The sequence below is a fragment of the Mizuhopecten yessoensis genome, unplaced genomic scaffold (assembly GCF_002113885.1).
Source record: "Mizuhopecten yessoensis strain PY_sf001 unplaced genomic scaffold, ASM211388v2 scaffold371, whole genome shotgun sequence".
NCBI lineage: Eukaryota > Metazoa > Mollusca > Bivalvia > Pectinida > Pectinidae > Mizuhopecten > Mizuhopecten yessoensis.
In genome coordinates, this window is record NW_018403513.1 from 450,450 (window position 1) to 476,079 (window position 25,630).

At 36.7% G+C, this 25,630-nt stretch overlaps 1 protein-coding gene across 7 annotated transcripts in view; it reads right to left on the reverse strand.

Annotated features, from left to right (window-relative positions):
* Positions 1–25,630, reverse strand: part of LOC110446827 — a 46,811-nt gene that overhangs the window by 6,672 nt on the left and 14,509 nt on the right. For 3 of the 7 annotated variants that reach the window (XM_021492176.1, XM_021492170.1, XM_021492185.1), the window contains exons 3-12: positions 9,591–10,605; positions 5,044–5,226; positions 3,905–3,974; positions 3,539–3,620; positions 3,010–3,137; positions 2,725–2,804; positions 1,737–1,853; positions 1,378–1,426; positions 891–1,020; positions 37–165 (exon numbers count right to left, since the gene is read on the reverse strand). In XM_021492176.1, coding sequence (XP_021347851.1) covers positions 37–165; positions 891–1,020; positions 1,378–1,426; positions 1,737–1,853; positions 2,725–2,804; positions 3,010–3,137; positions 3,539–3,620; positions 3,905–3,974; positions 5,044–5,226; positions 9,591–10,605 — 1,983 coding nt within the window. Of the gene's footprint in view, positions 1–36; positions 166–890; positions 1,021–1,377; positions 1,427–1,736; positions 1,854–2,724; positions 2,805–3,009; positions 3,138–3,538; positions 3,621–3,904; positions 3,975–5,043; positions 5,227–9,590; positions 10,606–11,343; positions 11,558–13,322; positions 13,490–17,657; positions 17,746–23,636; positions 24,361–25,630 lie in introns of those variants that run through there. The other 4 variants (XM_021492147.1, XM_021492164.1, XM_021492194.1 and 1 more) reach the window with 4 other exon arrangements.

Here is a 25,630-nt window from a genome sequence, read left to right on the forward strand (position 1 = left end):
TTTACTTATGGAATTTAATTGTGTACAAGTGGTTACCTGTGCTGCGTGTCTCATATTAGAAGGTTCTGGGAGACGGAACTTGGTTGGACATCCTAGCTCTATTTCTACCTCATAACATTGGCAGTACAACTTTAACACAAACTCCAGCAGGTTACCCTTTGCGTCCTGCAACAGGAATGTAAAGTTAATTAAAAGTCTCAAAATATGTCACAGGTAACGTATGTAACAATATATAATCAGGAAAAAACATCCAAAGTATTTGTCATGATTAAATATTAAAACAAAAAATTGACAAGAGTTTCTTAGTACATGTACCTCCCTAGTACCTTTCTAGAAGTTCGCCAGGGGTAAAGTATATGTATGTTAACAGACAACAACAAAACACAGAAAGTGTTATGTTTCATAATAACATTATTTCTGTGTTGTGTTAATGTCCTGTCCACATAACTAAACATTTCTCCCGATGAACCTCTGAAGAGGTGACATTACTAGGGAGATACTATTAAGAAACTCTTGTCATTTATTTCTTTTATACATTTATTCATACATATTTACAAAATGTAGTGCCAAATATAGAATTATGGTCACATTGGTCCCCACAAGGAAGGGATATAACTCATCCTTCTTTACAGGAGGTTGAGATATCGTATGTAAAAACCATCTGGAAAAATCTTTTCATATTTTATCGTTTTATTGGATGAGGATTTTTTGTTTTAATCTAATAAATAATAATTCTGATGTTTGAAATTACCTTACCATCAGATGAAATACATTGGTTCCCTAATAACATCATACGCATCAAAACATTTCTGAGGAATATGCTTTTTTTCATTTATCATGAACAGTAAAATAATGAAAACTATCCATTCAACATCACCAATTTGGCTTACCCTGTCCTGAACTTCCTTGAGTCTGTTCATGACTTCCAGACCAAACCCGTCTGCTTGGCCGTTTTCCGAGCTGCCATTTAGATAATTACCAACAGCAAGCAGGGACTGGAGCAGATTTTTGAGAGCAGAACTGAAACGAAATGCATTGACGCTGTATTTACTACCACAAAATGTGAAATAAAAGTACATCTACATTGAATTTACGTTCATAAAAACAGTTTCAACTAAAGCTACTCACAACCATTTATTTTCACTGAATTACACGGCTATTCAAGTTTGTAAGCTCTTTGGACAGTAAATAACACATTTATAACCAACAACAAGGGATTTAAAAGTTGTTTATAGTAGGAATAAGTCGTTATGAAATTAAATTCGTCCTGAAAAAAATCTTTGCCTGGGGTAGAAGTATGCCTTCATTATAGTCAGGAGTATCCAATAATATACGATTTGAACATTTTAGCAAACTAACATTTATGTAGATAATTACCTATTAGTAACCTCCTCGCATGCTGTGTGAAGTTCTTTCAGTTGTTGTTCTGAAATAAACCGAACAATCATACCCGTATTTGGAAGACAACAGATGGAATTATAGCAAACTATAGAATATCAAAATAACAAAAGAAGAAAGCGTAAACACTGGTGTTAGGAAACAAGCAATTCTTCTACAAGTATAATTTATTATTAATTAATTGATTTATATGAGTTAGTATTTTATGTGTACATTTGATAAAACATATTCCACTTAGTATTCATCATGTAACATCTTATGATAAATATAATCAATAATTTATTTCTGTATCAATACTCTCTGGATAATGAATGTATACAAGTATTTTGATTACTCACCAGTTTCAAACAGATGCCATTGTACCCTGTATCTAAACCTGAGGAAGTCCATACGCTCCTTGCAGTGACTAACCTTGGACATCTCATAAAGCATGTACTCAGGGTAGTCCAGGGTCGCTACAACAAAGGCCAATGTCATTAATATATTGTATCAAGACCACGTCTTTACGGTAAATATCTGTCCAAAAAGGGCAGTGATTTAACGTTCAACTGTTAATATTCCAACACGCTGAATTTTCATAATAGGTCATTTTTGCACCGGAGAAGCTTTTAGTTCCATTAGGATGTAATTATCAACCGGTTTGAATTTAAATCTATTTAAGCAAAAAGCTTTGCTAATAGACCTGCTGCGTTGTAAAAGGCGCCTAAAGTTTTTCATTTTCCATGTTTCTTCTTCAATATTTGTTTCGTTTCTTTTCCTATCTATCACACATTAACAGAACCCTTAGTATCTATGTATGACCATAAATGTTTTATGGCAATACTCCTCCTACTGTATTTCAGATAATGTAGCAATTTTATTAAAAAAAATTGTTTGCATTTATGTGATATCGTATATGTGAATATTTTGATTTTTTGTTTATTATCAATATCTTCATATTTAAAAAATAAACATATTCAAAATTATTCATTATCATTATTGTTTATTACATTACATCTCATAAAGTACATTCCACAACACTCAAACATACCTTAGCGCGTACATACATTAGCAACTTCCACTACACTCAAACATACCTTAGCGCGTACATACATTAGCAACACATATTTTGCAATCGCAATTCAATAATACACACATTCTTTATATGTTTAAACATATACTGACTGTTGTCGATATTCATGTATATATTAATACACTTGTTAAGTTTTATTAGTTTTTATATTGCAGGACAGCTTGAGGTATGTATCGGATAATTCAACAAGGAGAACAGTTCATTGTTTATGTTCTACTGATGAAGTGCATTGTTAAAAATAATTTATTAATTACCTGACGTTTTCCGTCGAACGTGGAACTGAACCTTCTCTATTTCATTTCCTCCACCAATGAGTTCGAGCAGTTCTGCAAATCTGGAGATATAAATCAAATATCAATCAATAGCAAAATATTACCAAATCAGCTTGATGTTGCGACCGTTTTACAGATATTAAACATAGAATATCATCTCTCTGATAACAATATATATTTGCATCACATGCATAAAAATATTAATCGGTTTATTACCTCGGTTCAAATTAGCAACAAATAAATTTTAAGTGACAAAATCATTCATACCTGTCAGAATTAATTTGTTTCGTTTCTAGAGACGTCACAACGCTAATAACATCGTTCATAGAACATGGAAGCGACTTCATAGTGTAGACAGCTCGTCGAGACTTTTCAACATCCAGTAATGTTACAAGCTATAAGAGAAACGATAGAAAAAGCCCTTTATGCATCTTCTTCTACAATTTATATTTAGTGTTCGCTAAACATGTCAAACTGTAGATATAACATTAGTTTGTTGTAATTTATTCATATATATGGTATTTTAATTTATGTAATAAAATTGTCTTTTTGTAGTGAATATATAATTACACATATTGATTTATTCAGTTATAGTTTATTTTCAACTGACAAACATTATAATGGCTGCCGGAATGTACATAAGAGTATATCACTTCAGAATGTAACTATATTCTCGTTTATCTTTGTTAAGTATTTTTTCATTCCTTTAATAAAAAGAACATTTTCCAAAATAGCCTAATTTTGCTGCAGGTCTTCACAAGGATACAGCATTCCAAATTGCAAACTACTGACTCACCTGCTGTTTCGTCTTGCCCCTTACTCTGGCGATGTCATCATAAAGAGATTTAATATCCGCAGTCTCCGCGCTCTGGAACAACCTGTAAAATCAGGAATTACAAAAATTTACAAAAACAAGTGATTTGGTGAAAACATCTATTTGAAATTGAAATCAGCATCAATCAGAATATGTCCTTCTAATTGTAAGTCTTATATCTTAATATGCTTGTTACCTGATCATTGCTTTAATTATTAAAACCATGTCGCTCAATTTTAGTTTCCCATACATTCTGTTACTCTCTATAGTGAAAATCAAAACAGAATATATCTCGTAGTCAAGGCCAGTTAAAAAGCACAAATGGTATTGCCTATTTGAAAAACTGACCTTTCCGCTTCTTCAGCTTCCAGTTTCGGTTCGACCATTGTGTGCCAAATTGTAGAAGGGGTTCCTTCCGCTGTAACCGAGAAAGAAGATATAGTCAGACGACTGAGATTTGATAACTGGTGAGATACACCCAACGCAAGTATATTTGTTTCCGAAACGCAAAATAGAACCAATAAAAAAGGAATCATTTTGCCAAAATATTATTGAAAACTTCACAATATGATCATTATGGTTTTCTTTGCTTTTGATTTTTTTATCACATCGCCTTAAACAATATTTCACGATTTCATTTTGGTTTTCTTTCTGGCATATATGTTCTTAAACAATTTTTCTCTAAGGTTTCTAATATCTTTGAAGTTGTATATTTTTTTTACAAACGCGAGTATTTGTTCAAAACTTTACGAACATATTTCACTTGTGATGAAAATTGACAGTGTTTAATATTAATGGTTTTGATTCACAAAGGATTTAAATTATAATCAAATGTTCTTTTGCATTAAAAAGAAATAATTAGACAGTAACCACATGAAGGATGTCTCATCAAACAAAATTGAATAACATTTGCAGACAGTAGTTATTTTCTAATTATTCCATTTGCCACGAACACCAGAAGTCTTTGGACAATTTATTTGTTAAACATCAAATCAGGCTCCTCTTGACATTCTGAGACAAAACAGTCGTCAAATTTTATACGTGATATCTTAATAACAAATTATCTCACTGTATTTGGTTCATTATATATTTCACGTTAGTTTTTTGCATCTATTTATTATTTTCGCCGAGTTATCTAATTAACCACAAACGAATATTAAAAAAAATCCATTACGAAATATGTCTAACATCGACTTATGAAAATAAGTGTTTGCGATGAAAACGTAAATGGAAAATCACATATGAACTAGTTTTTTTAGAAGTCATCAATGAAAATTACATATTTCCATTATCAAGATTTTCCGTTTTCCGGTCTGATTTGACGATAATATTAAACAATAACATATTGACATCTTTAAACGACTGAATATTTCATTCTAATATGAAAAACCGATAAAACTTAATAATTAAACAGGACTATCGAATGTTTCTCCATTATCCAGTGACTAAACGACATACAAAAATATAACAAAATATTCATTACTTACATGTGTCTTTGATGATAATCCTTGTCCAGTCTAGCGGTTTCATCTTCACTTTAGGATGAATAATGGGTTTGTTGGGGTAGACTTTGTTGGTTCGGCCCGGACGTGGGGGAAGAGGAGGTGGTATTTCGGTATCGCTCCCCAGCGGTGCTGTCGCATTTCTTCTCTCCTGTTCCAATCTAGAACCTACACGTAAAAGCATACATCTCAATAAACCCTACATAAAACAAATACTCACTTTACCACATCCATTGGATAAAACACTCCCCTAAACTAAAAAGGAATCAACAACTTCGCAGTCCTTACTACTTCGACAGCGGCAGATATAAACCGAGTACAAACATAGGACTTGAGTACTTAAAACTATATGAGGTATGCTAAAAAAAAACCAGTTGAGATTTTTTTAAGGTATTTTTAATCTTCAGAAGAAATCCTGTTTCAATCATCGTACGTTTCAATGTTGACATGTGCTTGCCCGCCCGGGTCAGCGAACAATACCCAGAGATAAGGGCAACACAAACCTTACGACCCAATACCCAACACACGACAGCTTCAAGTCAACGTAAATACAACAAACTCTAGTTCTATTTCCATACGTTTAAGTCAAACTGTACCGGTGCAAATTTGATTTGTGTTTTTGTTGTTGTTGTAATATTAGTATAAGGAAGTATCAGTTTGAAACGATATATGTTCTCTAAACAGAAATTAGAACACCCTTAATGTGAAGTAAGCTGACGGTGCTCGTTGCTCGTATACTAAGCGTATAGAGCTTGTGTCAACTACCGGCTCCCACAGGCCCAGCATTGTCTGACTATGAGGGCAGCACTTAATACAGCAGATTGTAACTTCACAAAGATAAAAGGTACAAAAGAATTTGTAATATTTAAAACCTCATCATATAGAGTTACATGGATATGGAATGTGCCTATCAAAACAAAAATAATTCGAATAGTAAGCACCATTTTCTCTCCTTTGAAAAGTATATTTACTTGTGGTATTGTTACAAAATCATATATATTTAATCAATGCTACGTAAAAACACGGTTTGATACAGAATTTGAAATCGACCAAATGAAATCGGAGAACAACGCGTTCGTGTTAGTTATTAATTTCCTTAACAATTATGTTTTAACGGTCAATTGGTTTTATTGATTTTACTGGATTGTTTTACACATGTTGAAGGTAGACTCATCTAGGTCACGTTATTTGTTAACGATGGCATTGTAGATACAACGTTATGGAATGTAAGCGGAAGGTATTCGCCAGCATTAACAGTCCCTCATTACCCCGTATTGACTGGGCACTACGACAGAGTGGGCACAGCGTGGCGCTCTATTATATAGTGACAGAACGTCAATATCTACACCATACCCGGGTATCTATCCCTATCGATCAATATAATCATAATGCTTTTTGTCATATACAAAATATCAGCGGGGTCACAGGGTACATATTTAATCATTGGAATTTTCCCTCTGTATCTGGTCACCTGTGTAGGCTACTACCTGGCACAATGTCACTACAGTGAGCACGTGTATTATATTATTTAACGAGTGTGTTAATCATGCACTTATTACAAGGTCTGACTCACGCAATTAAGTCATTATTCTAATCATTTAAAATCGCCTTTGATGCTGATTGTCATATTTTATTTATTGATCTTTTAATATCATGATGCATTAAATTGTTATGCTGAATATGGAATAAGAAATGAAATGCACTCATTGAATATTTAGGTTACGTGACGTATTAATTCACTATTTAAGATATTTAATGCATTCATTTATTATTTCAATACTTTAAGTATTCAATCACTATTCAAAACAGATGTAATGCACTAATTCATTATATAAGATACATATTCATTCACTATCTTAGACATATAATGTTTCAAACTTTCACTTATATATTTGTCTTTTCACTATTAAAGATATATATTATGCATTAAATATATATTTGAGGAAAGAAATGTATTTCACTAATTAAGTATTTTCGATATCATTATGTAATGTGTTCATTACCTTTTAACGACATACTGTATTTATTCACTATTTAAAAGAAGTGATGCATTAATTCACTTTTGAGATATATGTAATATTTCATGATTTTAGATATTTACGTATTCATTCACTTTTTAATAAATGTAATTTATTAACTCACTATTTCAGATTTGTCATACATGAATTCACTATTTAAGATAAATGATATGTTGTTCGCAATTCAACAATCAGAATATAATTAATTGATATACATTTATTGACTATGAAAGAGTTGTGATATAGTAATAGTAAGACATGTGCTGTAGTCATCTTTGGCTATAACGATCAAGATATCTGCTGTAGTCATATTTGACCATTGAGATATATGCTGTAGTCATTAGTGACAATTGCATATATCTGTCTCATCTTTTACTTTCAAGATGTGTGCTATGTATTTTTTCGTTTAATTTTTAAACATGCGCTGTATTAAATACTCGAACTATGAGCTGCTGTCATTGCATATTTAAGATAATAAAAAATGCAAGTTAATAATTTATGATAACTACATACACGTCAGATCTCTAGCAACCTATTAAGTCCCTGTGACCTGGCCCCGTGAGGCATACAGACACCCGTTCTAGGTTTGTGAGGGCCACAGATTCCCAGACATCGACCCTTAACCATAGTGGCGGCGAAGTTCGAGTTCAAGAAGCAGAAATGTGTTTTTAAATGTAAAACATTCTAAGCAAAGTGACGCGTTTTTTAACAACGACATGACAAGTTAAATACCGTAAAAATTAATGCCAGCCCATTGACATTGTCACAATATCTTTATAACTATACCGGCCTGAAGCGACACTTATAAATCCCATTGTGGGTTTTTCATACCACTACAATACAGCAAGCCACGGTATTGTGTATGACGTTTGACAAATGGTAACATTTGAACCCCAAATCCACACGTGTGTTATATAATTACGCCAACACAATATCTATAGTTCTCTAAATATTTATACAAGAAAAACTATCATATTTTTTTTTCGTACACACAAAAGTATTAAAATGAATGCCGTTCAATAACAATTTCTCGTCGCTTTACAGAGACGATCTTTTCACGTATGCCCAGGGTTTTTAATACCTATGCCTTTTTTATGTTGTATGTAAATTTCGTTTGAAGATTGATGTATCGTCAAAATGGGGAAAAAAATATGGATGGGAAAGTTTAAATATTAATTTTAGTCCCTCCAGACCAGCTAAAAATTTGTAAATATCAGTAAATATTAATGCATCATTTCGTACAATGTAATGAAAACGGTAACCGTTTTTTTTAAATTAAACTGAAATACACAAAAATAAAAATAAAATAATAATTATTTATTTTTTAGTGAACCGGACATGCAATTTTCGAAAGACATAATACCATCAACAATACAGCAGCCTAAATCATCACATTCGTAATACATATTTTTTATGAATTTCATCGAAACTTTAATTAAAAAACCATCCTTTCATTAACAACTCCTGACAAACGCCCTATTTGTTTGATCGTGTTCAGACCAGTAGATACATAAGTAACATCCTTCAGTCAGTTTGGAGACCGAGTCATTCACTAGAGTGGACGAATGAACGATCAAAGGTTCTTGTCACAACGGCTAGGAACTACCTTAGGCGATGTACGAATGACTTCATAGACATAGTGTATACATTGACACATTTGTCTGAAATCTATCAAGTTAACCCAGTAATACACTGTTTACGACTTTATAAAAATCAAACAAAAGTATTATGACAATGTTTTATGGTCCTCCCATGTATCTGTTTGGAATTTAATTAAAATTCCGTGCCTAATGAAGCGCGACATGTGACGAACCAGATGTGTGTCTTGTATACGTACTCGCGCCGTGTGAATGGTTAGTTGGTTAAACAGCCAAGGAAATAATACTTCGACGATACTTTGGCACTCGATTGATAAACTTCAAACACCCTTCGGCCTTGTCTGTTCAACAAACAGGGTATACTGATCAAAAGCTTCGTCACGTACAGCAAATAAACTTAGGAAAATATAAATGTGCATATACATATAAATACATGGCTACTTCAGAGCTCAAGGTTTTTAAACTTCGCGATTCGTTTTTACGATTGTGATTGGATTATGGGATTTTCGTATCTGTCGCTGCGTGTAATTCCGAACGTTATTTAAGATGTCATCCGTTGTGTTACGGACAAAAATGCCGTCATATCTGGTTGGGTATCATTCTTCCTAATTATGACGTACATTGTATAATAATATCTATATATAACGATAGTTTTATTGTATGTTACTCAATATGATGCAACAGTTCAGTTGTAGTTGTGATATGCATAATTTGAGGTTGTTGAACTCTATGTTCTTCTGACTTTAAATTCTTATTATAAAGAAATACTTATAGCGTATGATCATAAAAGGATAGATGGGCAACCGAATCTAGACAATACCTGGACTCTAAGATATGTCAACTCGAGCCAGAAATGAATACCCCGATACCTGTATCAATTTAACCTGTTAATTAAGTAGCGAATTGCCATATTTACCTATGAAGTTAAAGAAACTAGATCTGGGCGGAAGGATCCCATAGGGAGATGATTTATTACTGGAGTTTTCCAACATTTCAGCAATTCCTCTGAGATCGTGCATCCGCTCCATCAGATCTTTGATTCGCTCCTCATAAGCAGTGAGGGTTACCGAATGATCCTCTTTCATCCGCTTCATCTCTTCAATAAGCTGTTTCTCGTTGTCAGAGTAGGAATTTTGTCCGTCAAGCCATCGTCGTGTGGGCGTTTCAGATGCCCTCGGCTGCTCTGAATTCCTCGATTGTTCGGAAACTCGAATCTGTTCGGAATGTATCGGTTGTTCTAGCACGCTCGATTGTTCCGAATTCCTTGGCGTGAGCTCCAGTTCTAATGAGTTTCCCGTTTTATCCAGGGAGGGATCCTCCTCGGGAATGACATCATGGTCTCGTGACGCCATGGGAAACGCCACACCACCCCCGAATCGCGTCCTGTCTTTGAATTTATTGTAGCGTTGAGTAACAGAATCCGTAAAGGAGTCACTAGAGGTTATATCGCCATCATAAGATTTAGAATTTAACACTTTTGGTTTTGTTTCGTTTTCTTTCGAGTCTGGAAAATCCCCTTCAAGTTGTTTTATAAGAGTTTTTAAAACTGATGATTGTTTCGGTTGGGAACTTAATTCGCCTTTTACACTTTCTACGATTGTTTCATCGTCAGACTCCACAATTTTTCCAAAATTCCTGTTATTTTTTACGTCATATGCAGGCACTGACGGAGAATATTTTGCAGAGTTCCATTGTTTCCGATATTCACTATCACTCCAGTAGAAAGTTTGGTCGGAATCCTCAAAAGCACTTATTCCTTGAACACTGGATATCTTACCTTCCCGAAATAATTTTTTAGCAAATAAAGAAGCTGAGACTCTGCTCCTAAATCGCTTTGGGTGTTTTTCCAGCAGCAAGGTAACTAGAACCGACCCTCGAAATGTCTTGCGTGCTGGACGCTCCAGCTGTCGTGTCCGTTCCCACTGGCTCATCTGAAAGACATACAACAATGATATAAAAATACTGATCCCGACATGTATGTAGATTAATGGTATTATACACGCTCCGTATTCCAGCCTCGAGATAGGACTTACTCTAAATTCCACCTAGTAAGATCAACAGCCATTAGGGTATGGTTTAAACAGGAAAATATGTTTAGGTTATTTGTGTTGAAGTCTCAAATTAGTGGTCCTTGTCGTAACAACAAAGACAGTTACCAGAGAGGTCATGTAAGTAATTGACATGGAACACGACAGGAATGTTTGTTAATGAATGAAAACGGGGATCGGTTACTGCAAATATCACCACATGCGGGTTAATTTAACTTTTAATAGATATCGTAATGGACGCAATATCATTTCAAATAATGATATATTGGAGTCAATACATTATGTTGTGACGCTCTGTCACGGTACTAAAACATATATCACACCATCGTTAATTTTAAAAGTTGTAGTGTTTAATAGTGTGAAATGCTACTAAAATATGCGGTCCATAAATGAAGCCATTCTATCACCGATGACACAGGATAATTCAATCTCCACAAAAGGAGGAACAAGGTTCTTCTGACAAGCAGTTTTCCTTTCGAATCAACTGCCTGAATTGTTATTGTATCAATTAGTCCAATTCTGATTACAAGTCAAAAAGAATATCAAATAACAACAAAATATTGCCACATAAACAGCGACATAACTATAGAATTATTTTAAGCTTCAGGAAATTTATCCCACCTGGTTTGGGTCGTACCCCTTCCTGTCTCTGTATTTAGGGACATGGTCCATGCTACAGCATCTCCAGCCCGCTATGTAGCCCCGCCAAACTCGATAAGAAGTCCTCTACACAACACACCACATACCATCCTACCACAGCGGTTGGTGCGGGCCACAAGACCTCGCTCAGTGAGGAGGACCCACTAGACACTGGTAATGCCAGGAAGAATTGGCAGTAGTTATCTTTTGTCTCTCGTTCATTGTGTGCTTACAGCCCGGTAATAGCTTATTTTATGACGATGCAGTAGAGCATTTAATCTCGACCCAGTGTGTTTAACCATGTTCTCCATGTTTTGTTAATCTTTCGATTAGCTGTATTATGTTTCTGGATCCAAAAATATGTTCAACAGTCGGACGACATTGCCCGTGGATCGATATCTACACAATTTTTACAATAGGGTGACAATAATCCGTCTTGGTTATGCACCGTTACGTGACATGGGAAAATTGTCTTTTAGCAACAAGTGGTTCAACAATATATAACCTTTGTTGACTGTCGGTAGGTGTTTGGTCTTTTGTGGTGGAATTCCATGTAGGCGGTGTAAGTGGGGCGATCACAGGCCAGTGGAGACGAGTTAATTTTAGTGTTGATCCCAACAATTATTCTTTTACTAGCCAACAGACAAGATTTTCCTACCACCAATATCCTCGTCTTGTCTAACATAGAGTATAAAAAGAGGACAATGTAACCAGCCCTTGCATAATTCCTTCCGATGACCCATCAACAAATCAGTTGATGTACAGATTTAGGGGCATACTGATTAGACATATACAAATAAAAGTGTCTTGGTAGTTGATATATACACACAGACGTAAACTGGCAGCAGCAGTATACACGGTTGTTATGTTGATTTTATGTGACGGATGACATTGTTGTTTGAACCACTGTAAGTAATGTTGACTAAATTAAAGGATTTCATTCACCAAATAAAATGAATACATACAGCTCAAGGGATTTCTATAAGCAAAGCCATGTTTTGCATACACCGAAAGTAAATCTAAACAGAGAGAATTTAGACGACTACGTTGCCCACTGCTCAGTGCTACATCTAGGCAAGAGTGGGCATGTCCTTATTAAAACCTTGACATGACAATGTACCAGCCAGCTGCTGACAGTGCTCAATTTCACCGGACAAAAAACAGTGATATGCATGGCTGATTTCGACTGAGGTTTGGCATATTGAAATATGGGTTATGAGTGGGGTGTCACCTTTTCGTATACAGACCGGCCTGACTGACCTCTGTGGTACTCGAGTCCAGAGTAAACATGGAAGGCCTAACACCTTAATGTCCTAACGACTTATCCATCCCTGACAATGGTAATGATGGCCCTGGTCACTCCTCCGGACACTCCACATTACCATAACATTGATACATGAGGACCAACAGTCACATTATACACACAATAACATTGACACACCTCATAATGTTCCTGGTCAGATCACAAGTCGACAAGTCATATTTTGGCCACCAGCTTCACCGAACAGTAGGTAATCGCTTAGACGTACATTACAATGATATGACATATGACATATAGACCCTGGTGTATGTAGTCCGACAGAATCATACATTTCAATTCCATGACCTGAACTCTATGAAAACACAGGAATGGACTTTGTCCAAAGGATATGGGTACAGTTTGCTATTGATACAATACATTTGATTAACAATATGCAATAAGTACAAATACGTTGATAAAGTTCCCTGGTTTCCATAAAAATATATATGATATCGGAATATCAGCGACAGCATGCATATATTTCAGGATCGCCCAAAAGAGTATAACTGATTTCACTGAATTTGAACATATTTATCCTTTAAAGAGTATGAATATGAATGCTGAGCTTTGTTGACTATTGCACTAGAAATCACAAAGTCTGATACAGATATACGTTTGACCTGTAAGCTGTATGAACTGTAGTCTAGCACCAAGAACTTACCGTGCAGCAGCTGTGGCACGTGGTGAACTGTGGACCAACTAAACGTCCTCACAACACCGCCCGGCCGTGTGTGTACACTGACCGGTGTATGGTAAGGGAAATTAAAGATATGTGCACACGTCAATCCATCTTTTAAATGATTAATACTGAACTTCCGTCGTGTGCAAATCGTGCACGTGTGCTCCGCTACATCAGCATCAGCCCGCGTGCGGTATTCACTGATGCGGAACAGTTGCATGGTCGTGAATGGCGGTGGTCAAGACCATGAACACTGATGCGAAAATGCATTAGCATTAGTCCATTAGGATATCCATTTAGGCGCATGGCAGATGTTTTGATGGAGGCTACAATGAATAGAACAGTCCATATACTTTCAATGTGTCGCCAGTCTACAATCATCTAACGGAACATCAACTTTCTTGATGACAAAGGGCCCAATGCAAACGCTGGACCCATTCTTAGATTCCAAACATTCATGCTGCTTTCAACGCAGACTATCAAAGAGAACATTCCATAGAGTGTCGGTCTGTGCCATTATCAATATTGATATAAAAAATCGCTAGGTCGGCATATGAAAACACCTTCCCTGTCATACGCACTTACATATGACTTAATGTGTACCTATGTAAGGGTAGGTTCCAGCCAATCATAGAACCCCTACCTCCAGCAATACACCAGTCGATGGCCCATTGTCACTCCTCTTCAAAAGCATACGTGCTTTTGCTGTGTTGGTTCAGTTTTCCTGTCTACAACTCGATTTCAATAGGTAAATAGTTTAAAAACCAGACCTGGAACTGGGAAAAGGGGTTACAAATGGGGATATATCTAGATGTGGATCGACGGTCGTCTGTATCGAGACATGTCTATGCAGGGTCGTTCGGTCAATATGTGGCTCTTATCTCGCAAACCTCACAGGACCGCAAACTGTCACAGGATATACCAAATTATTCATCTCCCTAGTTGCCGATTCAATCAAAACAGGTGTTATCATGATGCAAATAGCAGGGAAGTTATATGAATAAACTGTCGCAAAAAAACCCACATATACGCTGTGTTTATATCGCAACAGACAAACAACTGTCGGTAAAATCTTTAGTTGTATAAACTCGAGATACAAACACTCTTGAAAACTTGACAGATACTAACTACCGGGTATACCTCCTTTTTAATTTCGAACTCCGAAGCTTTTATCCGGTCTTTACAAAGACGATTCAACTTTCAAAGCATTAAATGGCGTCATCCCCGAGTTCACACGATGATTTTAAAAATTAATACGCCATGAAGCTTTAAAGTGAACAAGTATGTGTGCAAAATCAACTTTAATAAGTAACTCAGCAGGCACTAAATTGCATTTTAGACTTATACTAAGTATGTAATACACAGGTAAATTTGAATCATGATAGGCAATGACAGACGTCAGTAGCCATAGTTTACCTGCTTTCAAAACGTAATTTCATGCAAAATTCACAGCAGTGAAAGGCGTGTGAACAGCCTACTTTGTCCCACTTGGCTGTGTTACGATACGGAGTTTAGTTCTGTCATCTACCATAATCTCGTCCTTTACGTGGGCTATGATTTCTAGCCAGTCATATCTGAGGTTTGTAACATAATGTGTGGGGTATGTAACGTGACGGATTCCTACATTTGAATCACGGCCACTGTTGCGGCTTAGAGGCATTAGCCGGCGTATATAGATACTCTGTGAGAACGGTGTGATTCACAGGAACTGATTCACCGCGGATTACATTATTGCTTATTAATGACATTAATATGATCGTATTTCAATTAATAATGAATATGCATGGTATGTGGTTTTCTTTTGTTAATCGATTACCCAGTAGTATCTAAAAGCATTTTTGTCACCATGAACCCACCTTAACCCTTTAATGCAATGCAGCATTTTGGAAGTAAATGTATTTCCTTAACTCTTTATCATCAACACCTCCTCACACGATGACCTCATACTACTTATACCAGTGAAATTTCTGATGTTATTTGATCACCCAGTATTATCTATAAGCATTGTCCCTTTGTGGATCCTCTTTATCACCTGTGTGTTTCAAATGATATGCAATCTCAAGCATGGAGAGGTGTTGAGCTACCTAACGACGTAATGATTTCCCCTTCACAGGTATACGTCCAGGTTGACTTCTTGACTTAGGGTCAAGTTGGGTACCTGCCGGGCCATGAGAGCGTTATAAACCCACGAGTATCTGACACCATGTATATATCACTTTTCACACCAGTAGTAATTGCTCTCTTCACATGTAGAAATATGTTTACCCTTAAACCATGCACATGTGTACCTACATTTAAGAAGTGACACTCCATTTAACAGCCACTTTGACACCTAAACAGACATTTCGTTTCTGTGTTACAGGTAAACTTCACCATACGACAGTTACACACGCAGAAATACATTACATTCGGCTGCAAAATGCAAAATTTTCAAATAAAACTCAGGTGCATTTGGCATTTGATTGCCAGGTAAAACATGTTGCTGATATCAAATTCCCTTTAATGCGGCAGAGCGGAAGTTTTAAAAAGCTGATGCTGCGAAAGAACCACAAAAACGTCAGGAATTTTTATCATATCTTTAAATCACTGGCTGCGGTGCAGCACCGGGTCGGCTTACCAGAGCACAGGTAAAACAGAAACACAAGAGGTGCAGTCTTGTCTGGTCTGCTATGTAGGAATACAATATAAACAGAACACAAAGTCATGCTTGGCTCGATATTTATCGGTATTTTCAATGCCAATAACCACTGGCATTAAGAAGCATCTTTTGGAAAATATTTTCACAGATGCAGAAAGCCAAGCAAAGTAAATGTGTTAGTGCATCCTATGGCCATATCGTCCATTCGTCCAGTAATACGAAAGACTCAGAGAGAGTCAAACAATAGGTATATAATAATAACAAGACAAATAAATACAATATTTTTCCTTTCATGATGAATTTTAAGATTTTATGCTTATAAAATTAAAGTCGGTATTACTTCGAATAGCAAAAATTTATCATATTTTTATTATTAATTCGACAGGTTTTTGTCTTGTTTTAAAGCCGAACAGGGCTGTATCTTCCAAAAATGAAGATGAAATGAGGAATATCTTCCCAATTTCAACGACAAAAAAGCTCTAGTTCACGAATGCATGTAGGAATAGGTAGAGAAAAACACTACTTGATAGTACTCGACAAAAATATGATCCAAATCCAAACATTCTATATCAAGTCTTGAACTGTGAATGGTCAATTACAATTGGCACAACTTTAAAACGGTATGAACGTGTAAGGGAAATGTGGCCAAGTCTGAGGCGTGCGATGACCACCTCTTTTCTCTCTATAACATAAACGCCATTCTGAAATGCTTTTTTATTTTTAGAACGTATTTATTCTTAATAAATGTAGCCCATTTGGTTTGCTAAACGATGTGACGTTTAACGAGTTAAAACTTAAGGATATACAACATCAATCCCATACGTCAATACTATTAAAGTACGTACTTTTGCGATATCCCTTTCCCTACCAGCAATGACCCACTCTATGGTGTCTGTCCTTCCCTACATGGCTGGAGTTTCACCGAATGCAAACTTACGTCAAGACTGCTATATCAAATTACCTAGTGAATCTTTTAAGATCAGTTTTAAGGTCGTACGTACCTCTGATCTAAAAACCGCGGTCTCACATACTTAGGTCACTATGACGGCACAGCGATATGTGCCCTCTTGAGTTCACGCACACTCAAGAACCATATTGGAATTGCAAAGAACTTGAATCTGTCGAGTGTCATTAACAGATTAATATACATTACATGGTACAGATGTATGGCCTGGGACGGGCATCCCACCCTTTATATGGTTCTGGTTCGTGATGTGAGCATTAACTGTCTACATCGTTTTGGTACACGGTCTGAACGCGCGTTAACCATTTGCAGTGGTCTTGTATATTGTCTGTGCGTACATTTATGATTTACGTTGTTCGGAAACATGCTTCCAACGTGCATACATCTTAAAGTTGATATGGATCGGGTACGTAGTCTGAACTTGTATCTACTTGGTTCGAATATAATATCTGCACGTGCTCTACCTATTGTTCGGTTTTATATAAACAATAGTATCAACAGTTTTCTTAACTCTTAATAAACATCAGATCGGCTTTTTTGGCATCGTTCCCCCCTGTAAGTGTAAAGCGTGTCGGATCGACACAATTTTACATAAAGGGCAATCACAAATAGGGAACGACGTGTTTACGTATCTGAGGACAAGGTTTCCACTTGTAGGAAAAACACACACTTGAATAATACGTCTTTGGGTGTAAAACAAATAGAGCGCACTTACCATTTCAATACGAAGGTCTCTTACAGTCCCAAAATGTACACGTCCCTAACGGACACGTCTTGTGATGATACCCCAGTGTGTGTAATACCACAGGAATACCCTCCTTCTCGGAATCATGCCAAATTCCTCATATGACAGTCGTACAAATACATGTAAATAAGATCCCCTTCATTCTACTATTATACTTGTAATTTCTTTAAAGTGAAATTCTACCTGTCAAATGTGTTAACGGTCTGCAAGGCCCTCTATCCTCTGTGTTCTGGTAAGAGGGGATTTAATGCATTAACGTTACAAAGGGAAGGTCTACATTTAAGGCCCATGTCTACTGTATAAAGTTAGCGTGACCCAACAGGTTACATATGTAGATATTTCAACCACCTATTAATTTCCCACACTAAGAAATAATCAGATTAAAATTTAAGGCCACTTAGCGGTGCAATGAAGTTAAAATTGGATAACCTGTAAGGTTATTAAAGAACTTCAATCAAGGTTAGCAAGCTTATCGTGTTCAATGAGTCTTGAATGGAATAATACTACGCAAGTGTGTGAACGGAAATTGAATAATACATTTTCATTTTTCTTTTCTTTTTTGTCATGCACATTTCCTCATAGAAAACTCGAGTGACGGAATGAATCAGTTAACTATAGCCGGTAGAGTGAATAGAGCCAAACTGGTCTGCTTGTTACAGAAAATGGGTTGTTATGCTAAATTATATAGACATCTTATCGATGTTATATCGACGGCTGTTTATTTTCCGAACATCTTTCAGGGATATTTTGACTGCTCTCATGTAAATACCCCAGCAATGTCAATAATTAGACGCAAAGATCTACTAGAAAAGCCAACTGTCATATACAATCCGAACATCTACCAAGGATATTTTGACTGCTTTCCTGTATTAAAATACCCCAGCAATGTCAATAACTAGACGCCAAGATCTACCAGGAAAGCCGACTCTCATATACAATCAACAAAGCAAGCATGACACAGCAATCGGCCCATTGAAGTCAATATCAATAACCACTGGCAAAGTTAATCTTCCTTTTCAAGTGGCACAGCCAATTTTACATCATAACCAGCGAAATTTTCGATACTAAAAAACGCCAATTTTCTGAATCCATGAGCAAAGTCAATATTCTCTACCAATCAGTGAACGTTCATAGTAACTGAAATTGTCAATTCACCATAACAACCAGTAAACCATGCATGCGGCCATAGCAACCGGAGAAGTTACTTCTCATATTAGTAACTAGCAAAACCTATTTTCAAATACAACCAGCAAAACCATTTTCCTATGCCATTAGCATAGCTACTTTTACATAACAACTGACAAATTTAACTTTTGAAAGCCAATTATAAAAGCTGCTTCGCCATAATCCTCAGCAAACAACCAGCACAATAAATTCTTGGTAAAATGTCTAATATTTAAGCAATGACTGTTTTAGAAAAAGTTGTTATGGTCCTATAACACACATTGTTATTGATGACAAACTTAATTAAGCCCAGCAGTGCTTTATGTGAGTTTGTCAGCAGTAGAAATATGTGTTATAGGACCATAACAATATTTGTTAAAACATTCATTATTTATATTTACATTTTGATAGAGTAGTTACGCTTTATTTAGTCATTTCGAACAGTTCTTTGAACAGCAAATTATGTGTTGACAACAATAAAACTGATGATGTCACAATAGAGATTGATGACTCTCATAAAAAAGTTGTCTTCCCAATGCATTGCAATGGAAGGATGCAGATTCAATGCAAATAGCCTACAATGACATGACAAAGTTAATGTCTTGTAATTCTTAAGGGAGTTACCAAAGCAGGATCAGAAACACTCGATGACAAGTCCTGAGACAATGTCAAGTTGAATGCAGGTAATGATGTCTTTGACCTTTATCTTGCCGTTCTATGTCCCATGTGTCCTACTCGATGCAATAAGCTTTATGGAATAAGTGAAGCGAAGGGTAAGCCTTATCAAATGTCCTTTTGTTCTTGGGAGTGATTAGTATTCCACACTTTGATGCATCTAAACCTTACAATACCCATTAGGCTCCGTATCAGCCCGGATTATTGACGGTCAACGTTGAAGCAGACCCTGTTCCATTGCCGGTCTGAAACTTCAAGTGCGAGTCGGTCGTCCTTGATTGTTGATAAAAGCCGAAGTATGGTAATTTGATACCAGATAATGAGATTGGCAGGGGCTTGTTCGTTTTTAACGATTAAGTTCCTATTTAGGCGTCCATTTCTACTCAGATGGCTCGTTCTGATGAGGATAAGAGCCGCAGTCAATAAGAACAACCATATCGATTGAGCGATAGTGAGGTAGTTTGTCAACAGCCCTTGTTTTCTCATTGTTTTACGTCCTAACACAAATGTTTAAAATTATTTCTGTGTCGACCTTCAATTTGCATCCATCACTGGCTGACAATAATACGTTACATAATACATTTAATTGTAGGATTTGTCACGCGACAGTTAAAAATCTGTTTTAAATATATGTGTGTGCGTCAAGCTCTGCGGATTCGGCATGCATTGACAAGTACTACTCGGTGTATCGGTCGGTATGTAATGTGTTAAGCCAGATAAAATATTGGTCTTCTTTCATATTTTGTAAGACATTATTTTATAAAACCAAAAGCCAACTGAATTGGGTTCTCGAATCCATGGCAACAAGCAACTTAATTGTGCACAGCATTTTACGCCTTTTACGACTTTGATTCACTTATTTAAGCTTTTGTAGTAATCTTATATTTTTACATACAAGCGCTGTCAGATACTAGCAAACACATTTCAGAAAACATCAAATCCCATTTTTTTCCGTGAAAATTATGTCGTTCCGATTTAAGTTTGTAGTTTCTGCCATTCTTTTTATGAAAGAAACATGAAATTTTAAATTGCCATATAGTATTATTTACGACGCAAGCTTTCAAAGGCGTTTGTTCTTCAAATCAAACGGTCCTTCATTACCGCAGAAAATGAGCGGTTTTGACACCCGTTGACGGGATTTTGTTCGCAATAATCATAGGTATTGTTGACGATAATAGACCATCATTTTCCTGGGCATGGGACGGTGGATATTGCGTGTATGTTTCTTTAATATCAATAAACAAAACTTACCGGTGTTAAAAAAAAACACTCAAAAATTTACATCTGAATGCGTTTCTATGGACGTCAATAATCTGATACGTCTCACTTCATAATTCAAGTTCCTGTTAGAAACATACTTTTGTTGTCTGTAATTGTAAGGACTTGGAGATAAAAGTAGCAGGGTTGTTTGGGCGCCCAGGCCATATAAACTATTATGACAATCTACTCCGGGGTTTTGTTTGCAATACATCATGTGCCAACCTTCATGTCAGTCTTTTTTTTATCATCCAGGAATCTTTCAGCTCTCGAGTTTTGAAAGCCCAGTCAGCTTGACACTCCTCCAAAGTTTATGATATCTATCGAAGGTATATCAGTATTCTTTCTTCTTGTTTGATTTCACATCCGAAATAGAATATTTCCGTCACGTACGTCGTTGTGATTCAGACCGGACGTTTCGTTTTATGTATAGTAAAGCGACCATAGTTTTTTCTCTGAAAGGGCGTTGCTTGCATTACTGGAACCTTCCGTGACAGAAACGGACAATCGATATCAGTAACCCACCTTTGGTACCCGTCAGCTTGGGCACGGGCATGACGCCGACATAGTCGGGTGTTTGTAGTCCTACCCATTATATATTGATAATTATCTTCTAAATTATTTCCTGGAAAACGTAAACACAGACAGGTTTATTTAAATATATTCATATTACTTTTGATTAGTACCGGTGATGTTTCCTCTTACTATATAGATCGAACATTTCATCATGACGTAATGATGGCAGTCACCATTATTTACGGACGAGGGTTTGCATTAGTCTGCAGATAAGTAGGCAAATATTTGTTAAAGATATGTGTATGTAAAAAAAATGAATTAAATCACCGTTGTTGTCTGGGTAGGTTTCTCCTTCAAAATAATGTCTTCCCACCTTTTTTTTAGGAAATTGGCATTATAATTTTGGCATGTCCGTACAAGGAAGCTTTTCTGTTCTGTTACTTAAATTTCGCAGAAATAATTCATATTTACAGCGAAAAACACTTTCATTGTTACTATCATTGTAACTTTCCAGGTAAAAACTGTATTTGGACTGAATACTGTTAAATTTTGACCGATAAATGAGGCCTTGGTTTGTTGGCAACTGGCATACGCCTTTCTTCATTAATTCAAGCATCGCAACGATTTTACGTTAAAAGAGCTATAACAAAGGCATATATTGCAGTATGGTTCAAGTACCACAGAGGTGAAAAGTAGTATCTTCGAAGAGAGATACCAGGATCATATGACCACGCGTTTTCGCTCCCAACGGCACGTTCTAATCGGCACCAGCGGACGCCGTCACATTCTCTAGCACTACATCCAATTTCCATTCCGAATATTAGTTTGCAATGAATATATGAATTGGCTCAGTAGCGAGCATCCCTTTGATATTGGTAATATGTCCGGAAGCGTGTCCGAACCGGGACTCAGTTATGATAACTGATCAATGGATACGAGGCGATGGAATGGTCGTGATAGAACTGGCGCATTGGTGAAGCGAGCTGGACAACGGAAGGACTATTCAATAGAACGCCATCTTTGACTGGTATTTCCAATACTATGCGATAAAATTCGTTTCAAAGGGCATTTTTAAATAACGTCGGTTACAGTTTGTATACATAAAATTTTGAACTTCGAAAGATCATAGGCGTCCTATTTATGTGTATGAAACAAGTGCAATATAATTAATTGATTGACAATTAAATTCTCTCTTGATTTGCCTTTGGACATTTTAGGTCAGATGAAATTAAGTAGGTCATACCACGGGGTTTGACAGTTGACAGAACAGCTGGTCAAGTGTCCGTATTGCTAAGCGGTTCAACATACAGAGACATACAAAAGTACTAACTGTGTTTTCGAACGTGCTTAATGATAGGAGGTTTACGGCACAGGTGGTGTTCCATGACCTTAAAAGGCTGTTTAGTTACTCAGAATAAAACTAAAAACTTCACCAGACTAGAATATAAAAAACCTATTTGAATTGCGTTTTTAAAATGTTCATGTAGACGTCCGTGAGTTTGTATAGAATGTATGCTTATTATCCTTACAGCGTTTATAGACTCCGTAATCCCATCCTTCTGACCTAGATAGGTGAGGAAGTTTCTTTTCATATGACAGGACACGAATAAAACCCGAGCTCTTCATCGCCATCCAGGCGCATAGCTGTAAACATATACTAATGGCATAGAAAACTGATCATTAGCCCAGTGTGTACTTGTGGAATACACAAAATGCTTTGCATAGATACCCAGTATTTTGAGTTTTAGAATCATTCTTGGTGAACTCATTTTAAATTACAAAATGTTGAGCGTGTTAGGTAACATATTTTGATAAGTAAACGGTTATAGTTTTGTTTCTGTCATATTGATAAAATATATAGAATCCTACTTTTAAAATTTGGAATTTTAAATATTTGAAAATTACATACATGAGCTTTCCAATTGAAAATGATGATATCATACACAACAGAATTCTCCTGTATTTGCATTCTGAGAAATTGACTTGATTAGCATTTCAATAGTTACGTCATGGATTAATCAATTAGTTTTATGAACAATGAACCACACATGTTGTGAAGGGTTGAGTAGACTAGAACAATGGCCCGACAGCGCAATACACAGGAGGGGTTTTAAAGCGGTGCAATACAGGGTTAAGAGGTACACTAAGCTTCCTATCTTATCTCTCACCGTGGTCGGTTTTAAAATTAGTATATAACTTACATAGCATGGTCATTTTATCATAATGTCAATTTGTCAACTATCAAACACACGTTTCACGTTCCCCCACACGTAGTGTAACATAATGCAACATTGTGCAATGTGTGTATAGACATTAGAAAAGTAATTCTTAACTCACCTGTATATTTTTCACCTGTGTTCTGTTGTTGGGCTTAGCCTTAGCACCAAAACACACGTCCCTTCCCATGTTGGCTACAGACAGTATAGTATATTCCAGTAAAAACGTATGTCCCGGGAGGGTAGGGGGAACCACACACATACACGTGCACGAGACAGGAGGTACCCTTTTAACAAGGCAGTGTATTGGCGAGCTCCGGTCCGTCTACTGTACGTCTGGTTATCTGTCCCAGTGTCAAGTCATGAGCTGTGTAGTGAGTGAGGAGAGCGCTGTTTATGAAATATCGGTTTGTCGTATTACGCTGTATGCACGCTTGGAGAACCTCTTTCAATCCTGGTTCTCTTTCAAGCGAGGTTTCATCACACAGCGACAAACCCCTTCCGTCTCGCGTGAAGTGTGAACGCTCGCGAGCATCAGAAAGGACAACATCACAGGTGGTTCCTCTTGTTTGAATAGGTCAAACAACCCGTTAGGTTAAAATGTCTTTTTATAAACAAGGTATCGCCACTGGGCGAGAATGATCCTTGTCTGTGTCCGGTAAACCCTCCTAAAATAGACCGGGAAGATAGTCTCTTTTGAATAAATTTATCTAGACTCAGGTAAAACCGGAAAGGCATCGTATATGTAATACCGGTGTGTTTGCTTTTCAAAGGCTCCTTACCTGAGAATTCAAACTTAAAGAATGGGAGTTTAAAGGTCAACGACTGTTATTGACAAGTCACATAAAGTGTTTTGGAGTTTCGATTTCTGTGGCAAATGGTGACCTCATCTGTCGCGCTGAGAGCTGTTGAATGGAAGGTAAATATCAACCAATCGTTGACACAAAGGATCAAAAGAAATAAAAAGATTAATGCAATGAGGGGCGCGATGATATTACATCACGGCTTACCCGGATGTATCACGTTCCTTCACGTGCGACTGGGTCACAATTCCGCACAGTAAGACATCTCTACTGGTTGTAGAGGGGTTTAAACACCTACATATGTCTCTAAAGTCTGTCCTGAGGTACCCGATCAATTATTGGCGGTGATGCAACAGTATCTGACTGGTCTTATAAATGACCGGTTGTCATGGTTATACCAGACAGGAATATGGAAATGGTTTTCTTTAAAAACATCGAGTAAATCGAACCGACTTCCCGAAAGTACAACATTGTACAGATGCAATTTGATTAGGATGGACCCCTATCATCAAAAAGGCATTGACATGGCTCCCGACCGTTCTTGGGCTTCCTTATGGCCAAACAACATATAAAGAACCGGGATCATCACCAAATTAGGCGAAAAATCCGATAGATGGCGTGGGCTGTCAAAACTAATCATGTCTGTCTGTAATGTAATAAAACTGTAAAAAATTGCACTCGTCTAGGCTTTAGCCATGTACAGTGTACGTGCCTTTTCTTCTCTACTTTGTAAATAATATCGACGTCTGTTCAGGAAATTCCAACATTCCTTCAGACGGATCGATTTCATATTACATAAGACGGTTGTGTAACTTGTTTATTTAAATCTTTGGTACTGTAGATCCGTGTGCAGTGTCTTCAGAAGCCAATTTGACTTTTTATACTTTCCAATGCCAATGAATATCATGTGTTTGTTGTAGTAACGGGCGCGTTCGATAAACACGCTTTACAATGGGACATCTGTGACACTAACATAACAGGCTTTAATCTGTAGTATTCGGCAGCTTGTAATACCTACACGGAACAGCATTATACACACGGGACACATCCCATCCATACACTGCAACAGCATGCCAAGACACTATGATACGGGGCTTTTTATGGTCTGTGACTCAGATGCGGGATTTGGATAGTTTTATAAGATCGAATAATGAGCACTCAATCGGATATTATTCGGAAATTTCCGTGATTGCCGGAAAGGCCCGAAGACGTCCGATGAAACACGTATCTAGTATCTAACTGGATAACTTTGCACTGAATGAGATACATGCACATAATTTGTTTATGACTTTATCCAAATCGGGACACTTTT